The following is a 23,344-nucleotide window of genomic DNA, read 5'->3' on the forward strand; positions in this document are numbered from 1 at the left end:
TCCCCTTTTCACAAAATCTTTGTGTTTTGTTTCTGTTTCTCAGCATAAAACTAACTTCCAGCTTGAAAGTAACAATGCGCATATGGATATAGAACCAATGAAAATAAAGACACACAATGAAAATAAAGGCACACAAATATACAATAATCTTATTACCTGAGGAATCACTCCAAATGCCTTTCTCCATTGCTGCACACTGACCGTGTTCCAGGAGACTCCATCAATCTGGATATCACCTTCTGTATTCAGCAGTCTTAAAAATGCAAAAAGTAAAGTGCTTTTTCCTGAACCAGTTCTTCCTAAAAGGCCCACCTGCAATGCAAATCATAAAAGCAAACACTTAATACTGCTTACATATTAACCACAGACAAGGCAGAAACACTTGGAGATCTCAGCAGTGGAGAACAATCCAAATGGATCTCAACGGGATAGTAAATGTCATTCATTTGGGAATGATAAAAGCCTATAGCAAGAGCTGAACGAAACACTGGGCCAGACTCTTCTTTGTTTTGTTAGAATTAACTAAGATGAAAAATCTGTTAGTCTACCCTTAGCTGAAGAACAGAAATTTGCTTATACATTATGTTGTACTGATTAGTCCAGCTCTTTGTGCCTTTCCCCTTTCTTTTGCTATGAAGCCCTCTTCACCAAAACCCCATCCAGCAGTCAAAAACCAAGTATGGAGTGCACTTGAATCACACTACTAAGCTACTCAATTTCCACATAATTGAAAATAGAGGGCCTAACTCTGATCAGACCATGAATTTGTAGTGGGGTAGCTTGGGCCTGAGGCATTGGTGACAGCACACACCCTGCCATTGCCCACCCCCAAGCAGCAATGCAAGTCCTCAACCTGCCCAGCTGGTGCTGTCTTTCCTTGCCTCTTAGGTGGGAAGAAACATAGTACACAGGGGGTTTTTTAATGTTGTGTTTCCCTTGTGGGATTGCACCGACCTGTTGCTGGAACAAGCAATATCTGCAGTAACCACCAGCAAATGCTGAGGTACTGCCTTTTCCAGTAGCTGGGTTTTACACAGCTAATGATGTCCTGTCTGAGCGTGGGCTGCTTTTGTAGGGTGACAATATACATGTGAAGGTGAAGAAGGGGATTCTTCCTGCTGCCTGGCATCCTTTCCATAACAGTGCCTCAGGCCTCCAAACCAGATGAGCAGTCTGTGCTGTGTTGCACTGACCCAATCTACTGAGTGGGTAGATTTGTATTCCAATCCACAAAAAGGGCATGACGGAAGACCCAGGGAACTACAGACCTGTTAGTCTAACCTCAGTTCTTGGAAAAATTATGGAGAAGATTGTACTGCGTACTACTGAAAGGCATTTAAAGAATAATGCAATCATCAGGCACAGTCAACATGGGTTCACAAAGAGAAAGTCCTGTTTAACTAATTTGATATCCTTCTATGATAAGGCCACCCGCCTCGTGGATAAAGGGAAGGCGGTGATGCCTCCAGTTTTTCTGGATTTTACTAAGGCTTTTGATACTGTCCCTCATAGCATCCTACTGGACAAGTTGTCCAACTGTGGGATAAGCAGGTTCACGGTGCACTGGGTGAAAAACTGGCTGAAGGGCAAAGCTCAAAGGGTTGTAGCGAATGGGGCTACATCTGGCTGGCAGCCGGTCATCAGTGGCCTTCCTCAGGGTTCAATTCTAGGGCTGGTTCTGTTCAATGCATTCATCAACGATCTGGATGCAAGAGCTGAATGCACCATTAGCACGTTTGCTGATGAGAACAGATTGGGAGGTGCTGTTGACTCTCTTGGGGAAGAAGAGGCCTTGCAGAGGGATCTAGATAGATTGGAGCATTGGGCAATGATTAATGGGATGAAAATTAACAAGTCCAAATGCTGGATTCTGCACCTAGGACAGAGTAATGCTGGGCACAAGTACAAATTGGGAGAGGAGTGGCTGGAGAGCAGCCCTGCAGAAAGGGATCTGGCGGTGCCGGTCGACAGCAGGCTCAACAGGAGTCAGCAGTGTGCCCCGGCAGCCAAGAGGGCAAACCCCATCCTGGGGTGCATCAAACACCGTATAACCAGACCGTCAAAGGAGGTGATTATCCACTGTATTCAGCATTGGTACAGCCTCACCTTGAGTACTGTGTGCAGTTCTGGGCCCCACAATTTAAGGAGGATGTGAAGGCCCTGGAACGCATCCAGAGGAGGGCAACAAAGCTGGTGAAAGGGCTGTCCTGTGAGGAGCGGCTGAGGACTTTGGGTTTGTCTACTTTGGAGAAAAGGAGGCTGAGGGGCGACCTCATGGCTCTCTACAGCTTCCTGAGGAGGGGAAGGGGAGAGGGAGGCGCTGAGCTCTTCTCCCTGGTATCCAGCGACAGGAGGTGTGGGAATGGTTCAAAGCTGTGCCAGGGGAGGTTTAGACTGGACATTAGGAAGCATTTCTTTACCGAGAGGTTGGTCAAACGCTGGAGCAGGCTTCCTAGGGAGGTGGTTGATGCCCCAAGTCTGTCAGTGTTTAAGAGGCATTTGAACAGTGCCCTTAATAACATGTTTTAGCTTGGTCAGCCCTGAATTGGTCAGGCAGTTGGACTAGGTGATTGTTGTAGGTCCCTTCCAACTGAAATAGTCTATTCTATGCGATTTGATTCAATTCGATTCTATTCGACCCCCTCAGCAGAGGAGAGCTCTCCCCTTTCCTGCTTGTTTTACATGTGCTTCCCTATGGGGCAGAGACAAATACTCTCCAGTTTAAGGAGCGTGCTCCAATTCTGGAAATGTTACCTCTGAGTCTAGGGTTCATCACCAAAATTGGATCGAGTTCCTAAATCATAGCCATTGAAAAAAGGATCTTTGTTTTAATTGCTCTGCCCCCTCTCTGTGCAGTACAAAACTATATTTCATTTTCCATACTCCATTGCTTCAAGGGATTTTCCAGGAAGTAAATCCACAAGCCTGCAGTGGCACCCGCACCTCCACGCTCCAGGAATCACAGGTGCCTCTCTTCCAAAGGCAGAGCGGTTTCAGGATGGTGCTACAGCAAGTCAGACCCCCAGTTTCAAAATTTTTGTGCCCTTAAACTTAGTAGATGAAACATTCAGTTCATGTAAACCAAGACAGATCTACCAAACCTGGCAGCGACTGGTGCTATCCAAACTAGGAGTGAAAAGCTACCTTGTGGCAAGGCCAGGGAGCTGTCACTGAACGTGTTTTCTCATCTACATGGGAGAGTTAAAATCACCTCTTCATCTGTATGGCTCCAGCTCAGGAAATGGCGTGAGCCTTTCTTCCCACCCCCCCGAGGACAGTCCTTCAGCATGAACTTAAAGCAAAGTGTTAAATCTCTGCCTAACTGCTGTCCTGAAACTAAAGCTCTTTCTCGAACACAACCCCAAACAGGCATGAAGACTAATTAGAGGTTTGTCAGTCTTCTAAAGAATAGAGCTGTTTATGGTTTGTTATATAATAATTTGGGATGGCATAGAGCCCTCATTGAATGAGAGAGACGGCACCTCCACCCTCCAGCTGCCAGAGCCAGCGGTGCGTTACCCTTGGCATAGCGGCCGGTATTCTTTCGTGCCCTGCTCCACCTGGGTCAGGCTGCCCCCAGCACCTGCGCTCACCAGCAAGCTTCCCTCTCCCCAGGAGGAGAAGGCGGATGACTTCAGGCATAGGAATACAGCTTGGGGAACTGCTGCATACATATTTTATCAGTATATTCTGCTCCTCATGGCGAGCAAACTTTCCCACTGTGCTTCACTGAGGTGTAAATAGCCTCAAGATTTCTAGGATAACTGAGGCAGATTTTCCTTGCCTTTTTTTTGTTTGTAGCCAATAAACCTACAGATGACCTCTTTTTAAGAAGAGACACAAGACATTTCTCTTCTTCAGGTGCTTTAGATGATTACTTTGTTTTGCGACAATTTCATTTACAAAACCTTACTGAACTCAACCTACTCTTTAGTCAATGAATATAATAATGAATATAATGACACTTCTGTAGTTAAGCTTAATAGAAGTCAGATCAAACACAACAAAACAGTATCTCACCCTCTGCCCTGAACTTATTGAAAAGGAAATGTTTTCTAAGACAGCAGCTCCTCCTTCACCGTATTTGGCCGTAAGGTCCTTCACAGTCATTTGGCCCCCGGACGGCCAGTTCTCTTCCTTCACATGCCTGTTTTCAATTACAAGGGCATCTGAAAGCTGGTTATTCTTCTGTGGCTTAATGTTTTTCATCTCTTCTGTTGGCATGTCAATGAATTTAAATATTCGTCCGACAGACCGCATCTAGGAAACAAAACAAACAGTACTCTAATTGTAATTAATACTTAGCTATCAAAACAAATGAAATCAAATTATTCCTAATTCCTAGCCAGAACAGCTAGTCTCTTTTCCATGTAAGTTATATATATCATGATATAATTTTCAAAGGTAAGATACTTCTTGTACAGAGCTCTAGATTCTATTGCTCTTGTAGTACTGACATTGGTCCAACATGTGATTCCACTTGCTTCCTTTTTAAATGGACACAATAGCTCTTTCTACCTTTAAAAACATATTTTGAAAACTGTAGGTGACGTGTATTTATGAAAACATAGTATGATCATGAAAGCAATCTTGGAGTCTTCAACTCCTTCCTCCCCATAGGGGGTTGCCCAACCCAAAAACTGAAGTTCCTTGAATAATGATTGATCTCCAAAGATCAGCAGACTGCGTGGAATTTGAAAGATGTAAAGCAGTAGCATCAAGTAAAGAGGAACAATCATCAGACATTAACAACTGAGCATTTATGAGAAATTATCTATAGTTTTTACCAAAAAATTAGTAGGAAGTTCCATGATAATTAATTTTATATCTGTAATTATATTTATTAGGTTAAATAATCAAGTCCTGTAGTTCATGAACTTCAGACAGAAGTTGCTAGTATCAGTCTTGGTGAATTTTCAAAGGCGCATGGGACTAGAAGGGATCCTCTTGATTTTTTTTTTTAAATGGGTCAAAGGTCAATCAATAAATAGTTAATTCATCTCCTTCACAGAACTTCACTGCTCAGGTGGTCAGAAAACATTTTTAAGTCTATGGACCAGTTTTGTTCTTGTAAATTAATTACTTTTAAATTCTAAGTAGTTCTTTTTCTAGATGCTTTCCCCATAAATTTATGGAGGGCTACCCTAGATCCAGTCACCCTTTGTTCTCCAGGACTAAAGAAAATCCAGGTTTAAGCCTCTTTCTTGACATATGTTCTCCTTCTCCAAACATCCCAGTTCAAATTAATCTTTCCTGTCTGACCGGAATGTACACAGCATTTTGGATGATGTTTCACAAGGATATTGTACAAAGGCATTGACACTTTCCTATCTATAGTAGGAATATCTTGATTAATACATCTTAGGATCATATGCTCTTTCTTCACAGTCACATCTTATAGTCACCCTCTGATCAAGCAGTAGTCAGCCAAGCTTTCCTCAATCTTAGCTGAGGATTTCTAACCAAGGAGATCCTCACTTACAACGGAGGTTATTCTTAGCAGTCCCTAAATTCAAGCCTATACTTTGGCTACTGAAATCTATTTTGTATCAGCCATTTGCGGTCACCTAATACCTTTCAGCTCCCATCATCCTTCATACTAACATTGCCTTTCAGCTTTGTGCCTTTGGCAGATTTCTTCAGCACCATTTTTTTTTCTTTTTTGAGAGTATTAAAAAAGATTAAAATGAGCTCAGTCACAAATCTAATCTTCATTGAGTAGCCTCCCTACAGCTTAATACTTACAGCTTAATGCCATTTCCTTTCTGTCCAACTCATTAACTAGTTTACAGTTCTTGTAATAATCCTGATCTTCATTTATATAATTTCTGAAACAGAGCCACAGCCAGTGCTTTCCTGAAGACAAATGAGATCTACTACACTGCTATTGTATGTAAAATAAATCATCAAACACAGTTATCAGGTTAGTCTGACGCAACCCTAATGTCAGCAAACCTGAGTGAATTCATTCTGTAAGCACTGCATCTTTGATTACTTCTTCAAATTAGTTTCTAAAGACTGCTGTCATCAGACTAACAAACTGATGGTGGCATCAATGACTTACTATTTCTCCTTCTTAACCAAAAGTGACACTTATTACTCTATTACCTGCCACGACCACTGCCAGCTTGGTGGATTCATTTGAAGTGGCCATTACCACATCTCCAGCTTCTCAGCCAGTTCTTCCTGAACCCTAGGATGGGACGTCTGGTCCCACCTGGTCTGCATGCATGGGGCGGCATTGTTCCAGCCTGGTTTCACATGTTTAACTGAAATGCCCAACTGCAGAACCCAATCACATTTAGTTGAAGACTCTGATTTTAGATGGACTGAGTCATGGGTGGTGTATGTGTCCCCCTGAACTGGGAATTTAGGGAGACCAGGATTCTAACTTAGGAGCTTCAGTTATGTGCCTACAGCTAGGCTGGTTTTTGCATATAATTTCCACCTCAGATATTGTAAATCCCATTTCTATCTTTTGCTTCACTTTCAACTCCCCAGATTAAACACTGTCCTTTTACTGAAAACTGAGATCAAGTGCTCATGCAGAATTTGGGCCATTTGCAAGTCTAACTCTGATTTTGTCAAGTCTCTCTTCTCTGTCTGGGTCTTGACCTCCAATGCATAGATTGTTTTGGTTAACTAATCCATTCTGTGGAGGCTGTCATGTCTAATATACTTTTGAAGAATGTTGTTCATCCTGGTTGTCCTAGAGTCTCCAAAATTTCCTAGTGTTTTTCTCCTGCTACGTAGGAAACAAATTTCAGCCCCTCACTTGAAGAAGACGTGACCTTAGTCTACATTCAGGTCCCTAAGCGCCTTAGTCCAACTAACTTAATTAACTTAATTACTCATTTTACCAAAATTTGACCTCTGTAAACAACAAGAGTAAACTATAAGATAGTGTCCATTCTTATTGGTCAGAAATTATTTAGCAAAATAAATAAATAAACAAACAGATACCTTCATAGCTACTGCATCCAGGAGTATCTGGGGATTATTATTAGCATTTGTTCTCTAATCTGTATTCCCAGAAATATATCTCTCTTTAGTGGCATTATGAAAAATTCTTTGTACATCTTGGACCTTGTTAAACTGTTTTTGTAATTCCTTCTGCAAAGTAATTCTACTTGATATATTACCATTCCTTCCTCCTTTTCAATCCAGATTGAAATAGTTCAGTGGATTTTCCATGTGGAAGCAAATATATATATAATGCAAGGAAATACTGGAGTAATTGCTTGTATCTCAGCATCTTGAAACACAAATGTGACAGAAGTTTTGAAAAGCATGCTAACACCCAAGCCTATCAATTACAATTTCCATCTCACCCCCTCTGCAAGATGGATTGGCATGGTCATCATCATGTTGATATATGAATATCATCTCATTTTGGTGATACAAATGGGAAGACCTTGGATCAGATCGACAATTTTCTTCCTGTCTGACTGTCTTTAGTAAATTCCCACAATGAGTACCATGCATTTATTTTAATCGGTGTTTGATGGTACATTTCTTTTCAGAAATCTTATCCTTTTAGAAATATCACTGCTTCAGGAATGAAGGTCTGTCTTGGCTTCATCAAGAGCTGTGAACTTTTGTACAGGCAGGGATTCCCTGTAATTGCCCAAGAGATCCTACCGTTATACGCTAGCTAAAATCTGCTATGAAGCCAGCTGGACAAAGAACCTTCCTTACCGCAGAAAATTTCATCTCTCTCCCAGCTCCCCTGACAGATTTATCAGTCACATCACATATGCAGATATTTTAGACAGCTTAATACTTTAAATCAATTCAGAAGGATGCTTTCCTAGTTCTGTAATTTGCATTACGATTTACATCTGGGCAGAATGTAGCATAAATGTCAGTAACATTTTACAAAGCTATCCATTCTTCCTTTCACAGGTAGAAATCTTCTGTCATTCATAATGACAGGTATAGTGTAGGTGACAGCAAGTTTCTTATCCATTATTCCCATCAGCCATTTGTCTGCTATATTCACAGTCTCTAAGTAATGCTTTAGAATAAAGGATTATATTTACTACTTTCATCTAAAAATGTCTAGAGCATAATACGCTATTTTTAGCCTTGCCTAACTGTATTTTACTGAGATTTTAATAACATTGCAAATTCTTTAATTTACTTTCTCATTAATATCACTTAAACTTTTCTTAATGTTGAAGAATTCATAATATAATTATGTAATGTATATTTCCAGAAAGTGGAAGAAGTAATTCTTTTACAAGTAATCCAACAGAATTAATTTCACCAGGCCCTATGTTTTCTTCTGCTAGAAAGAGAGCAGTTACCCTCTCCAGGCCAGACAGGCATAGTATTCAATGACCATGTTGCAAGACACCACCGCCTCAAAAACATGCTGCCTGGAAAGCGCAGTGTGCAACTGAGACATCTTATGAGAGGCTGGTCCAATGGCTCATGTTGTAAAAAAACCCTGTGCATTAAGTCACTGCAAAAACTGGGTCAATGCAGGCAGACCATATGGCTTTACGGTTCACATCTTCTGCTGTTACATTTTGTGTGCACTTATAGGACATATACTCCTTTTCCCAACTGCAAAAATGAAATATTTCATTCATGTCAAACTTGTACTGATTTTTTTTGCTCTTTCTCACACTGCTTTGCAGGCAGAAAAGGAAATGCTCTAACAGTTTTTTCTTGATTCTGTTCCCTTCCAGATGACCAACACCTCACTTCCAGAATTGTCATTCTGATGCAGATTTTACAGTCAAGTGTTTAGCTTATTTAAACTTTGGAACTTAACAATGTTCTCAAGTTTTCTGCTGACAGTAGTAAAAAGCATATTAAGATCATGTCCTAGTTAAAAAAAACAAAAACAGCTGAACAGGTGAAATAGCATGGGAAAATAAAAGCATGAAAACCAGCCCTAAAAGTACCATTATCTTTCACAGTCCTAATTTTTTCTTTTGTCCTCTTCTCTACCATGTACTACTTTAACTCTGCAGCATCCTTGATGTACAGGGTGGGGCATTGTGAGGTTTAGCAGGTCTGGTTTTAGTATCTCTTTGGGGGATTCTTTTTATATCTCCTTGCATAAATAATCTTGGCAACAGTAAAAGCATGGCATTTTCTCTTTCCCTGATAAAAGGAATTGTCCTTTCTAGTTTTAGCACTGCTACTGCAGGATACACATCAGTGAAGGAGGAGGTTATAAAGCATTAAAACAGTCCACTGGGACTAGCCAATGCTTATCTGTGAAAGCAGCAGTTACTGGAAAACTTATTTTCTATTTCCTTATGAAGGAAAAAAATTAAAAATACTACATGACTGCCTGGAGGGATAAGAAAAAGACTGAAAACCAGCTAAAGGGATATTAGCAGAAATGATCAAAGTGAAAAGATAAATCTAGCCTAACTGGCAGCTTTAAATGAAACAATGGATAGCTGTCAGATGACCACATATGTTTTTTTAAAAAAAAAAAAAACAACAAACAAAAAACAGAGCAGATAAAGTATCAGGGCTGTAGAGAATGAAATGCCAAAACCATTATCGGGTATTAAAAAACAATGGGGATTTTTCAGTTAAAGCCAAACCAGTTCAACAGAAATTGCTTCAAAGAGTATATCTGTGTATGTAAAACCAAAATCCAACCTAGAAACTCGGATTTCTTCAATATGTATGCGAGTGTCACAGAAAGCTCAAGAAGGACATTGTGTGGAATAAAGTCAAATTTGCCACCTAGCCATCTGTTTGGCCAGTATTTCTTCTGGTACATTTTTTCCTTCTTCACGTGATCCTGCTTCCCTGTTCCCCTGCCTTCCTGTCCTTTTGCTTGTATTTATTTCACTGATGTCCCGTACCTTGCGTATCTTGTAAAACAACTCAGAACAAGCTTAATATGTTATGTACTAATTGCAGCAGCTATAGCTTCGGGCATGGGCTTCAACCACTTGCAGAAAACTCCAGCTTATCTGACAACCAAAGACTGCCACCTACAAATGTGCTATACACTCAGGCATGCTTGTGTGCAGGCTTGTAAGCATGGATGTCACAGCTGCTCAAGGAAGGGCAAGAGTGATGTCATCTAGAGCGGTGCATGCATATCTGTAACTGGATACACATGGAGATGTGTCGGTTCTGGCCAATCTGGTCCTGTGGGGAGCTTCCAAATACTGCTTGAGAGAAAAATAGAGTATAACCAAATAGAGTACTAAGTCAGGCACACATGCAAGCCTTTGCAGGACTTCTGTAACCAAATAATTGTAAAAGTCTTTAAAGAGGGAAGTGCTAAATGTAGAGAACACAGAGAGTGGGAAATAATACACCTGCATCACCCGGTGAAGCAGTTTCATTATCATGAAACCGTGAAGCTATTCTTATTTGCTTGTGCACAGAAGCAGCTTTTGAATGTCAGGAAAAGCATCCTGCCAGCAATATCTGTTAGTCACCTGGGATACCTAAAAATCCATGGGATGGGGGTCGGGAGCTATCCATTGCCAAAAAAAGTCCAGAGGATCCACCTATAAACTGATGCACCTTAGAAAGGCTATCAATATAATATAACATAACCGGTGCTCCAGTACAGTAATTTCTCTTAATATAGAGAAAAGTACTCACAAACATCTAAAGCAACTTGAGGCTTTCTTTTCAGGGGAAAGGGAGTTACTTCCTTATTGCTACTAATAAGTGACATTTTAATATCAATGTATTTTAAAAAAGGGTAAGTTTTTCTTTATTAAAACACTAGCATGTCCAGCACCCTCTGAATCCTACTAGGAAGACTTTCTGTTGCTCTTGTGAAACACCTGCAGTCTGTACTAAGCCATATAATATGTGCACATGATTCATATACAGATTGTTATACATAAAACATTATGCCTTACAGGGCTAAGATGGAGCTTACAAATGAGAGCTGATTGAACGTTGTTGTCACTGTCGTGCCTTACCAACAGCATGTTTTACTTCATTATCAGTCACAAAACTGCTGTTTGGTGTGTCTTGCAGTTACGGCAAAGAAGCCCTTTCACAAAGTGCCTGCCCTTCAAGACAGGCTGTTTTAACAAGTGAAGAAAGAGTCAGCATAAAACAATTGGTGGATAGGGAAAAAATGTGTCCCTGAATGGCAGTCAGCTTTCTGGACTACCACCAGTCACACACATAAACAAGAGATTAGATGCTGTAAGTGGTTAATTACCAGTTCTGGGGCTCTTAAGGATTTCCTTCAGGATGAGGCTGGTTGAATCACTTATTTAAAAAAAATATGTCAAACTGGCAAATATTCCTTCACTGTCACCGTCTGTCCCAATTATTTTTTTTTAAACAACTCATTTCAGCTAATCAGGATTTAACGGTATCCACGGTCTGCTGTAAAAGTTGTTTGTTTTCCAATACTGAAATAGTTGGCTTGAGAAGCTAATTTAGGGTTCAGAGAGGGTATGACTGGATGTGGGAGATTTTTTCTTCTCAGAAATTTTTCTTTGTTTATAAGACTACTGTATTTTGTTACAAGAATTCTGTTTAAAATAAATCCTGGAATGCCTGAAGTGTAAACAGAGAAGCAACGATTGCATTTTAAAATAACATCTAAAACTTTCATACATTAAAGTATGGTGAAAACTGCAAGAACAAACATATTCTTTTATGAGTTTCCTGTCTGCTTCTCATATCTCAACAAACAAGTAATGATGAGTTAATCTTGTGAAATATTCTGTTTTAAAGCCAATCCTAGCTAACAAACTAACTACGCAAATTAAAGGAGTAAACAGGTACAACTCCAAGGCCTTATCTCAGAGGTTATTTTACACAAAACCAGAAAAAGACCCCCCAGGGAAGCCTAGGACAGATTTTTAAATCACTATTGATTTTGCATGGAAGGAGCTCAAAAACATCCATCATGATCTGCTGTGCAAAGCCCTTAAGTAGACTGAGTAAGGTATATAATCATAACAAAACAACTCCAAGCCTTTTTGAAGTTTTCCCATCACTGCTACATCTGCAGTCTGAATCCTCAAATGCAATTATTTGCTGTTGCCTATTCTAGTCCAGGAAAAATTTTGATCACAAAAACCCCTCAGTTTGTGCTGTGCCAAAGCTGGTAGGTTGTTATGAAAGGTATGAGTGGAACTTTTCTGACACATCTGCATGATATCGAACTCTCAGAATAACTTACTGAACACCCATAATCAACAAAATAAAGCAATTCCTCAAAAGAAAGCACAGCATAGTGCATTTTATGCTTACCAAACTATCCACATCTATGCTTGAGTTTACTGCCCACTGCAAGGTTCCCATGATGTTCATAGCTAAAGTAAGAATAATGCCAACTCTACCTGGTCCATCACCTGCAGAGAGAAAAACACATTCAATTTATATGCAAATAAAAAGCCAATAGAAATCAGAAAATTAGCATGTGTATCTTAAAATACATATTCACATTCTCTCCTCTTTTTATTTCATGGAGAAAACATGGATTTGTTAATTACACAAAGGACTGAGTGCTTAATCATCAGTTAAACACCTGGCTTTAGCACTGAATTAACTAGAAACCCTGATCTTGGTTTTGCATAAGAAAAAATTAAATCTTGGTACTTAAGCTGTGAACAGAATCAGGCCTCTGCAGTCTTGATTTCAGTTTCCTTTTTGCAACACATATGAATCTGTGAAATGACTCTTATCTGACTAAAACACCACAGCTAACAACTTTAAAATTCAAAATAGTTGTGCTGGTTTACATTTTCATTTCTTGGACAAATAGAGGATATGTTCTCCTTACCATTCCACAAAGATGCAGATATAAATTCTTTTGCTTTAATTGTCTGCTGTAACAAGCATGGAATTTTCCAGGGATTTTCCTTTATGAATTCATACAACACAATATAAGCATTTAAACTACCCCACTGTTGATTTTTAATCTCACTATGTGTTAAATGGAATTGAGAATTTAAGCCAAATGCCTTTCTATGATTTCTTCTTATTTCTTCTATGGCTTTCTTCAACAAACTTCCTCTTGTTTTGCTTACAGACATCTCATTATCTCATTATGTAAACAATAAAAGCAAAATATTCCTCCTGAAAGCTGGCAGATTAAGGAAAGGAATTTAGTGTTGCTCCAAGGACCTATTACCTGTAACAGTAACGTTTACAATCGTGGCAAGATGACAAATTTTCACATTTTGTTTCTAACTCCTTTTCTCAAATAAAATATCCAGAAAAACAATAACACAAGAAACAGTTTTCCTAAAACACACCAAACTACTAAGCGCAAAAGTAAAAAATGAGAAGGGCAGCAGGGGATATTATTTCCCTATGAATTTTAGGGGAATTAAAAGTCTCCTTTGTAACAAAAGTACTGTAGGTGCATATTTTCATACAGAAGTATTTATGTGGTTGGATTTTTTTTTCCTAAGAATCAGGAGAGTTCCTTATACAAGAAATAGAGGATAGCATTTCATACACAATACAATATTTGATAAAAGGTACACTTTCATATAACTCCTTTTCAACACTGAAGTGTGATCAAATGAAATTTGAATATTATTAGAACCAAAAACCTCCTTCACAAAATCAGCAAATTCTTGTTCATCAGCAACCATAGTATTGAAACTGCATCCAGATCCTGCACACAAAGTTCAGTGTAAAACTTGGGAGAGGGAGAATAACGCCTGAGAATCAAAATCAAAAAACATACATAAAAACAGCATAGTGAATTCAAAACTGTATTTGAAGTAATCTGTAGCTAAACCTGCTGAGTTTTTCCACAGAACTGAATTATTCCAACACTTTGGGGATATTCACCTCCTATCCTCTTCTTGTTGGAGACTGGCTATGCCTGGCCAGCCACGGGCAGCATTTCAAATACAAGTAAGATAGTAAGGTATAGAGTGATTCTCATTCATGTACTGGGTTTACTAGGAGCGGTGAGCCATTCCTAACAGGATTTTGAATGGAATTTGCAAAACTTCACATTGGAAAATGGGTCAGTGGGTTGGCAATTAGAGAACTGGATGACTATTTCTGCTATCGGTGTGGCTTTAGAAGATCATTAAAACTTTGCATGTCTTAGCCATTTGTAAATGAGACGAACATTAACCTCTATTTACTAAAAAACTTTGAGGTATACAGATGATAATCAACATCCAAGCTTTTCAGTACACTAACATAGTTACATTAACGTGGTTTAAAACACGAGATTACTTTTACAGCACTTACAGTCAAGAAAAGGGAATTTCTGTCCCTTCAGATATTATTTTCAGATTAATCCCTTTAATGAGTCCTCTACAACATCAGATTGCAGATAATAATGGCGTAATTTCTATTTTAATTAAATTGTATTTACTATTATGACATACTTAAATCAGTGACTCCAACGTATGCTAAATGTTCCAATGGTTTATCCTCCTCAGAAGTTTCTAAAGCTGAGCTGTTAAGCATAGAATCATAGAATCATAGAATCGTTAAGGTTGGAAAAGACCCTTAAGATCATCGAGTCCAACCGTTAAAGCAGAAGCAGAAGACTTCCATTTCAGTACTCAAGTAAAGTTACCGTACCTGTAGTTATGATAGAGATGAACGCCACAGCAACGAAAAAGACAACAAAAATCATTTCTATCCTCATCTGGAACCAACGCAGTGTTGACAGGTAGAGAAACCAGTTTGCCGTGTGTAGGTTCAGGGCTTTGTGAAATAAAGTCTCAAAATACGGCTGCCGCCCGAAAGCTCTCAGTGTCCACAGCCCTTTTAAGCTTGTAACAAGATGGGTGAATATTGGACTCCGAGCTGTAAAGTGTTTAAATTAGAAACATCATGAACACTCATAAGCAAATACCTTTGATATAATGCAAATACACAGCCCTATGCTCTAACTCACAGCAGTATAACTATTGTCAGTGTTTAATTTACATACTTTGTTGGAGTACATGACTGAAGTAATCCTAGCACAGGATATACAACAACAGTCTTTGCATGAATGGGTTGAAATTCCATTCAGTCTATTGCCAGGAAGGGACCACGTACTAGTTAGCGTACTACTTGGGGAAGCTCCTGGCCTGCTGTAAGATGCCACAAGAGAAAGGCGGCTCCTCCCCGGGCAAAATGAATTCCTGCAATTCTGATAACTCCATCGAGTGAAGCTTTTTTAGCACAGACAGAGTACTTTAATACTCTGGATTCCACTGTACTGACATGGTAATTTAAAGCAGATCTTGCATTACATTAAAAGTGGTGGGCCAATGCTGGATCCCTGTGAACATCAAAGAAATTTAGATTTAGATCTGAGGAACTTCAGAATTACACTTAAGTAAAAGGGAGGAAGATCATCAGTGTTTAAGATTCAGGACTGATTTACTGAGGATCTGCCAGTTTGTTGTAAAGCCAGGCCACAGTGCCTGATCTGCAAACCCACACTTCAGAATGAGGTTTTCTGTTTTATTGGGAACGTGTTAGTCTCTTAATGGGGGGGGAGGAAGAAAATTTAGTCAAATAACTTATTCAGAAATAACAATTACTTTCAATCAAGATATATCCATTCTAGATTTTTCTTATAAAGAAACAAACTCATTGGGCACATACGAAGTCTGACCACAATTTTTCAAGTTATGTTTACTCTCAAGAAAACTGTATGTCAGGACTTTATTTGTTTTCAGCTGCAGTGGTGATAAAGCCCAGCTTTAAAAAGATCTTCTCCATTGCTCTTTGGCAGCAGAGCACTCAGTATTGGCTGGATCAGTAGCAGCACTGGCTTTAAGGAGATATGTGTTCTGCTCCCAGAGACAATGGCATCTTGCAAGAGAAAAGGCAAAGAAGAGGTGAAAGGGTGAATCACTTCTCAATTGATTTGTTGTGGATTTAGAAGTCTACCAATTTTGCTGCTCCTACCTTCAGATTCCAGTTGTTTCAGCTGCTGAGAAGTGTGGAGGAAGTATGCCCTTAACACAATAAAGGCTGCTATCACAGGCACTGATGCCAGGAAGATGTAGGGTTGTAATATTGAGACTACTGTTATAGCGCCAATCACAATCAGTATTAACTGTAGAATGAAAGAAAAATACTATTGATATAGTAAACTTGTCATTTTATAGACTAGAGATTGGTGATGAATCTCCTTCCCATGGCAACTACGTATTGTTTCAACAAACATAAAGGGCTAACCTAAGTAGGATTTGCAGCTGAGAACAAACCTCGATGAAAAGATCATGAATAACCAAGACCAGATCCATAACCTGTTGGAATAAGCTTCCATCTTTTCGAATAGATGGAAGAAGCATTTTCTGTACTACAACCAGGACTGCAGGCTTCTAAATTATGAAGCCACACAAAAACAATGGCAGCTAGGCACTCGCTCTCTAGTTAAAATTGTAAGAATGACACTTGCAATATCTGCAGCCACCTCCCAAACCTAATGGTGCTGTCCCTGTCTTGTCTGGACTAGGTGTGCCAGACTGTCAGGACCTGAGTGCCAGTCTCCTGCAGGTTCTGGGCCAAGCAGTTCTTCTGAGGGTCAGAAAAAGTGAGAAGTTACACATCATCTCTTGCTCAAGGGACTGTAACCCACACATGAAACTAGCACTACTATTCATCCTGATCAGAAGACAGGAAATAAGTCGTAAGAGGACTTGTGGTATGAAAAATTAGCAGTTTCAGGAGAAAAAAAGATGTTTTAAGGTGACAGATGACTCAAAAATCATTCCACAGTTAATCTATTTAACCCACCAGAGACTACTACTGTTCTCATAAGACCTCATCCTCAGTAGCTCCAGACTGGTTTAGTTAACTCAAGCCTTGGTCTTTTCTCTAGAAGCACCTTAAGCACTTAGATTGTTTTTGTCTCATACCTAAATCTAATGAGAATCAAGTATATCAGTGTACACAGAATAGCAAAGCTCTGCTTTGTATCAGGGTGTTACCTTTCACACTAAACAACTACTTCAAACTGCAAACTTATCAGCCTAAAGCAACTGCAAATGGACAATTTGGACAAAACGATGAACATCGCATTGAAACATCACTGCAAATGACCAGTCAGCAAAGAAATACATGGAAAGCAAAATGAATTTCACATTAGGAAGAGACCTGCAGTTGATGCTTTTGTATCCACATAAATTCAAGGAAGGATTTAAATTCTCAGTACTCCAAGTCAGAGGTCGTTCACAAACAGGTAGGCATGTTCCAGGTTTCCTACCCTTTGTTTTCATCAGAAATCTGAGCAGTGCAATAGCAGCATCAAAGTTCATTAAAAAAAAAATTACTGTAACAGCTGAACTAGTTAAAGATTTGTTTCACTGTTTTCCTCCTTTTTCTTCAAAGAATGGTGACATACATGGGTTATGCTTGTGCAGGCTGTATAGCACTGGTCTGTAGCAATGCAAGAATGGATTTGTGTTTACTCATTATTTCAAACTGGAGAATTTAGTACCTCTTGTATCTCTAATTTTTAAGTGAATGACCTGTTCAATTGATATTGAGCCAAGTTACATAGCTCTCACATTACTTGAGATTACACAGTCACACAGTGACTGTTTTAATTCCTGTTTCCATCATTTACTCAAATTTTGCAAAGGCCACCATGATGCCATATTGTTCTCACTGCTGGCCCAACAATTATTTCACTAAAAAGTTGAATATGAAAATTTGTGTTGTCTCATAAACTCCGAACACAAAATAAGTGTAAAGTCAAATAGAAGACGACACCTTCTCTAAAAAGGCAGTAGCAAAAATCAACACACAAGCCAGCTACGTTGGCATATACTCAGGGAATGGCAGCAGAGGGCTCATGCAGCCCAGTTAAGAGCCACAGTGCTGTGCTGCAGTGACCCCAGGTGCTGAGCTTTGAGGACTGGGACAGAGGCCAGATGGGGAGACACATTCCCATGCTTCCTCTGTGTCACCAGTTTGGAAAATGTAGCTGGTGGTGGAGACAGCAATTCAGCAAGGGTTCAGGTGATGACTGCAGCAGCCAATCTGGTTTACCAATGGGGGTTTATCGTTTAGGGAAAACCAGTCATGACCATAGGGACTCCAATGAGTTCACTATGACCTTTTGAGTGGGACTACATTAAACCCTAGGGATGAGCATGTCACATGAAGGATCTCCAAAAAATGATGACCCCACTGTAAGCACTGGTGGAAGACTGAGATGGATGTTAAAACTAGTGGCAATGCTGCTGCCATCATTAGCTGGCTACAATTCATACCCAAGATGTATGCAAGCAGGTCAGACAGCTGTCAGGGAAAACATCACAGTTGCTATCTCTTGTTGTTCATGTAAAGGTTAATACCGCTTCTTTTTTAATGGGAAACTGGGTATATCCCAGTGACTGGAGAGTAACCCTAGCCTCTTTCTTCGTGAAGCCTCATTCATCCTGGATGAAAAGCCCTGCTCCCTAAAAGGGAAGGTCCCCTGATATGTCTAATACCTATAAAAGTCCTAAGAAAAACTACGTCATGACATCCACAGCTGCAACAGAGAAGGAGGCAGTGTCCCTGAAAAAGGAGTTAGACGGAGTCATCTACCAGCTCTTTCTCATAGAAGAGGCAATAAGAGCCAGCTCTAAAATTTTGCATCAAATTCTTGGGAAAAGCTCAGAAGTCAGAAGGACGAACTTATGCAAACATAAACTGAAGGCTAGCAGAGACCAAAGTCTCCATCTCCACAAGATTCAGATTTAGGCATCCCAGTACATTTAGAATCTAACCTTTTCTGTAGATCTCTGCACCTGGAAAGGAATAACCACATTCACCAGTACAGGCTGGAGGCTGACTGACTGGGAAGCAGCTTTGAAGAGAAGGCCTTGGGGGTCCTGGTGGACCATGAGGCAGCAATACGCCCCTGCAGCAAGGGAGGCCAACAAGGGCAGCATCGTCAGAAGACTAAGGAAGGTGATCATTCCTCTCTCTCTCTTCAGCAGCAGTGAGACTGTATCTGGAGTGGGCTTGCCAGTATAAGAGAGAGACAGGAATACTGGAGCGAGTCCAGTGAAAGGTCTTGAAGATGACAAAGGGACTGCAGCATCTCACATATGAGGACAGGCTGATAGAGCTAGGATTGTTTAGCCTTAAGAGAAGGCTTAGGGGGATCTTATCACTTTGTAGAAGTATCTGATGGTATATATTATATTTATATAAATTATAAATGTGTGCATATATGCAAATACTTTTTATAAATTATGTAAGTTTAAAAATTATATTCTATTTATAAAGATCCCAATAGGTATTTGGTGCAGAGCAAATAAGCCTGAGCCAGATTCTTCTCAGTGGCACCCAGTGGGAAGATAAGAGGCAATGGGCACAAGTTGAAATGCACAAAATTTCATTTAAGCATAAGAAAAAACATTTTTATTGTGGGGATGGTCAAACACTGAAACAGATTGCTCAAAGAAGTTGTGGAGTCTCCACCCTTGGAGATATCCAAAATCCAACACAGCCCTGACCAATCTGCTGTAGCTGACCCTGCTTTGAGCAGAGGGGTGGGAGAGGTCCCAGGCCCTAGGTCCAGAGGTCCCTTCCAACTTCAACCATTCTGTGACTCTGTGATAATCAGCACAGAAGGAAAAAGGCATATATATAATTTCTCTGTATCTTTCAGAGGAATCTGACTTTGTTCATTAGCAGAGTCTATGGAAGCCTGAAGCTGCCAAACAAGTCTGAATCTATGGAGGATCAGAAGAAATGTCTTATGAATGAATGAGTGGTAAAAAGCATTCAAGACAGCGTGTAGGTTCAATGATCTTCACCAGAAGAACCTGGAAAGACAGGGCAGCTTATCATGCATAACCAGGAGCCTCTGAAGTTGAGACTGAGAAGACAGAAGTTTACCTATGGGGCATTAGACTATAGGTTTGCCTCTGAAAGACATCAGAACAGAAAAGCCAAATCTAGGGATTTTCCTTATCCCTGGAAACATGAAAAACTAGTCAGTTTCTTGTAGAGAGTTTGAAATGTAGAGACAGACTAACTAAAATAATTTTGGAATAACATCCAAATGCAAAATATCAGAAACAAAATGGCCACACCAGAAAAGACAGTAGTGAATCCTGATCACACCGAAGATGACATTAATGATTCAGAGAAGGTCTCAATGTCCATGTTTACTCATTCAGCAAATCTTCATGACATCAGCAGGACATGAAGGAGAGCTATAATGTCCTTGAACCTCTTCATGTGGAGCTGCACTGGCCTCTCTGAAGTCATGAGTCAAAGTTAACAATTACTAACAAAGATATAGGGAAAGGCACTCAGTTTTGACCAGACCATCGTGTTGGCAGGATTGTAAAACAGAGTAAACTCGCAGATGGAGAGAGGCAATCTGTGCAGCAGTGCTTGGGTTGATTAAGTCAGGCCTGCATATCTCCTAAATAAAGGTAGAGAGGAACAGGAGAGCCAGGGAAGCTTTTGCTTTTATTTTTTAAATGTCCTGGGAACCAGCTCTATCTGAGGAAAAGCTGGCATTGCAGCATTAGTGGTGGAACACTAATGAGGGGTGCTGAGATCCACACAGAGCCACAAAGTCTCAGAATAGGCAGGATGGGGAGCAAAAAAAGGCATCCTCCTTGAGAAACACTGGAATTGCCTCTATCTCTGTATTTCTTCGATGTTCTCTTCAATGTGGATGAAGTGGAAGTTCATTCAGAACTCAAGATTTTGCAATGCATGGAGTTTCCCAGGAGGTATGCTGGAAACAAGCCTTTCCATCCACAAAATAAAAAGTTTGCAATTCTACAACTCTTAGGCATGTAAAATTCCTCCAAGGAGTAGAGTCATCTAAAGCTCTCCTCCATCACAAATAGTTATCCAGTGCCTGACAGACTCACCTTAAATCCCAGAAACTCAGGGGAAGCCACAAAGGTGTAAAGGACAAAAGACAAAATTAGGCAGTGAAACTTGTGAATGGCAAAAGAAAAAAGAAAAAAAAAGAGAACTGCCCAACTGAGAGTTGAAAGCACATCATCATTGGTCAAACTGCCCAATAAATCAGGCCTGGAAGAGTTTCCACAGAAGATAAAAGAACAGAAAAAACAAGAATACAATCAACAAAAGAGAAGAAGGAAATTAAGAGTGATGCTAGCAAACTGGGAACAGAAGAGGCTAAGGAGGTAAAGTCATGAAAATGACTAATGCAATCAAAGGATAGCATGAAAAGAATATTAATCCTGAGCCAAGATAACTGAAAGAAACTAAGGAACGCCCTTTACACCTTTGAAGTTGAATATGGGCAGCAGCAGGGATACTTGTACTGTAGGGGTCAGCAGGGCAAAAATGTTTCTGAGCCTGAGTACTAAAAGCAGTTTGCACAAACAGTAGAGGTACACATATAGGCAAGTACTCAAAAAAGCAGCAATGAAGTTGACTTAGAAGACAAGCATCTATGTAAACAGATATACAGTCTGAAAAAAAAGGAAGAGGGATTTAATTCCAGTTGTTATTTCTTCTTATTAATATGATTTACTTTGCATGATGTATGACTGAAACTTTACAGTGCTATAAGACAGCAAAATTTAGAACTTTTATTCTACAAACCTGAATGAAGTCAAATACTGTGAGTGGAAGTAAGTCATCCAGTACTGCCGTATCTTTTGAGAATCTGTTAAGCATACCACCTATGGATTAAGAAAAAAAAAGGAAAAAAAAGTCAAACATTTTAACACCTCAAAAATCCTACATTTATTACTTTAACAAAAAGTACAACTTTTTTCTGAATACAAAATATTAAGGATAAGCACAAGATTTTTCTTTATTATAAGCAATTCCATTACAGTTTAGTGGAGCTACAGCTTCTTTCCCCAGGGAGGAATTTGGCTCCACAACTTCTGTTTCAGCTCTTGGAATCTCAGAAAAAACCCAGGAAAATGTAATAAAAACAAAGAAACATAATTAAACAGGACAGAAACAGAGGCACAAAGCATAAGGTCTGTACCCCTTATGCAGCAGGCTCTGCTGATATACAGATAATTTTCACATCAGCATTTGTATGAGTTTGTACACCAGTTTCTTAGCTTCTGAGCAGAATTACTGTATTAATCACCAGGTAACAACAGAATTAAGAATATAATGGGAAAATTAAGGAGAAACCCTATGTTGTATTGTCATTTACCAGTGTCTCCTGTAATCTAGTACATACCAGTAAGAAGAATATGGGATAGGAATTTCATGCACAGTGGGAGACAGAGCTTGTTGCACCAGTTATATAATGAACTCCATATCAACTCCAGAGCCAAATTTGAATACGTATACCATTATTCACACTAACTGACGCTTTATGTCATTCTAGTAGGACTAGTCATGAAATAAAGCACTATTTATCATCCACACCTGACTCCTTGTCACTCACCACATAGCTGACTCTATCTTTTCTATTGCAGTTTTAGACAAAGTCTATTCATTAGAAGTTATTCTGGTTTTATTGCCTCAAACAGTTAACAATTAATTTTCTCCAACTTACAAGGTGATATTTCAGAATCAGAACTGACAACTGAAATATGTCACACTTAAAGTGCAATCAAGTTTCATTAAAAGATTCACAAATTACTTTATGTAGCAAACTTTTAACATTCAGCTTGACTGAAAATGTAAATGGAAAGCAACAGTATCCTTTAACAAAATGAAAACTGTTTAATTGAAATGAAACCCATACATGAGTCAATCAGTTCCCATCTCAGTTACCTGCTTTCCAAGAGTTGAACGTTGACATAGGTGCATGAAGAACTGCGTGCACCATCTTTTGATGAAGAATTTTAGACACTGTTATAAGTGTATGCACAAGGGGCAAACCTCTGAAAATTCCCATGGCCAGCAGGGTATCCGCCACTCCCACGTAGATATAAATGATGTAGTAGGTGCTAGTGCCAGTGACAATCACAGCAGGTTTGTCAGAGGTACTGTTTTCTGATTGTGTTGCATTTGCTTTCAAAGCTGTCCTGCATGATGAAAATTAAAAATAAATGCATTACTGGAAATTGCGTTTCTTTCTCTTTTATTTTCTCTACCAAACAAATAGACTGCAACGTTCATTTGTTTTAAAACTATGTTAATGGTTAGTTACATATATTGCCAGTCATGTTTTAAATTGTCCTGCATGTATGAAATATAAATTATGAACTAACCCATGTTCCACTAAGGCAAAGTTACCCTGTGTGCGTTCAGGGATCAAGGCAATAAATGGCTTATTCATCTCCTCAGATACCTTTGGTGATTCAGGCGCCTATCAGCATTTGTAGTAATTTCTGAAATTAGTTACAGTTGTGCAATGAAGGGTTTTTACCAAGTTGGAAATTAAGCCGTTGGTATATACCTACGATCCCTCCAACAGTTTTCTCCAAACTGCTGTGAAAATGTACTGCTTTGGTAGTCTCTTGCAAATCTACTGCCAGTTTAA

General features: G+C 39.5%; 1 protein-coding gene across 1 annotated transcript in view; it reads right to left on the minus strand.

Moving 5' to 3' along the window:
* Positions 1–23,344, minus strand: part of CFTR (CF transmembrane conductance regulator) — a 91,098-nt gene that overhangs the window by 12,321 nt on the left and 55,433 nt on the right. The window contains exons 17-23 of the mRNA XM_009466108.2: positions 22,633–22,886; positions 21,490–21,569; positions 15,853–16,003; positions 14,527–14,754; positions 12,220–12,320; positions 4,021–4,260; positions 157–312 (exon numbers count right to left, since the gene is read on the minus strand). Of these exons, the coding sequence (XP_009464383.2) occupies positions 157–312; positions 4,021–4,260; positions 12,220–12,320; positions 14,527–14,754; positions 15,853–16,003; positions 21,490–21,569; positions 22,633–22,886 (1,210 nt within the window). The remainder of the gene's footprint in view (positions 1–156; positions 313–4,020; positions 4,261–12,219; positions 12,321–14,526; positions 14,755–15,852; positions 16,004–21,489; positions 21,570–22,632; positions 22,887–23,344) is intronic.

Source organism: Nipponia nippon, unplaced genomic scaffold (genome assembly GCF_047370975.1).
Source record: "Nipponia nippon isolate SJK-2023a ecotype South Korea unplaced genomic scaffold, ASM4737097v1 scaffold_3, whole genome shotgun sequence".
NCBI classification, from domain to species: Eukaryota; Metazoa; Chordata; class Aves; order Pelecaniformes; family Threskiornithidae; genus Nipponia; species Nipponia nippon.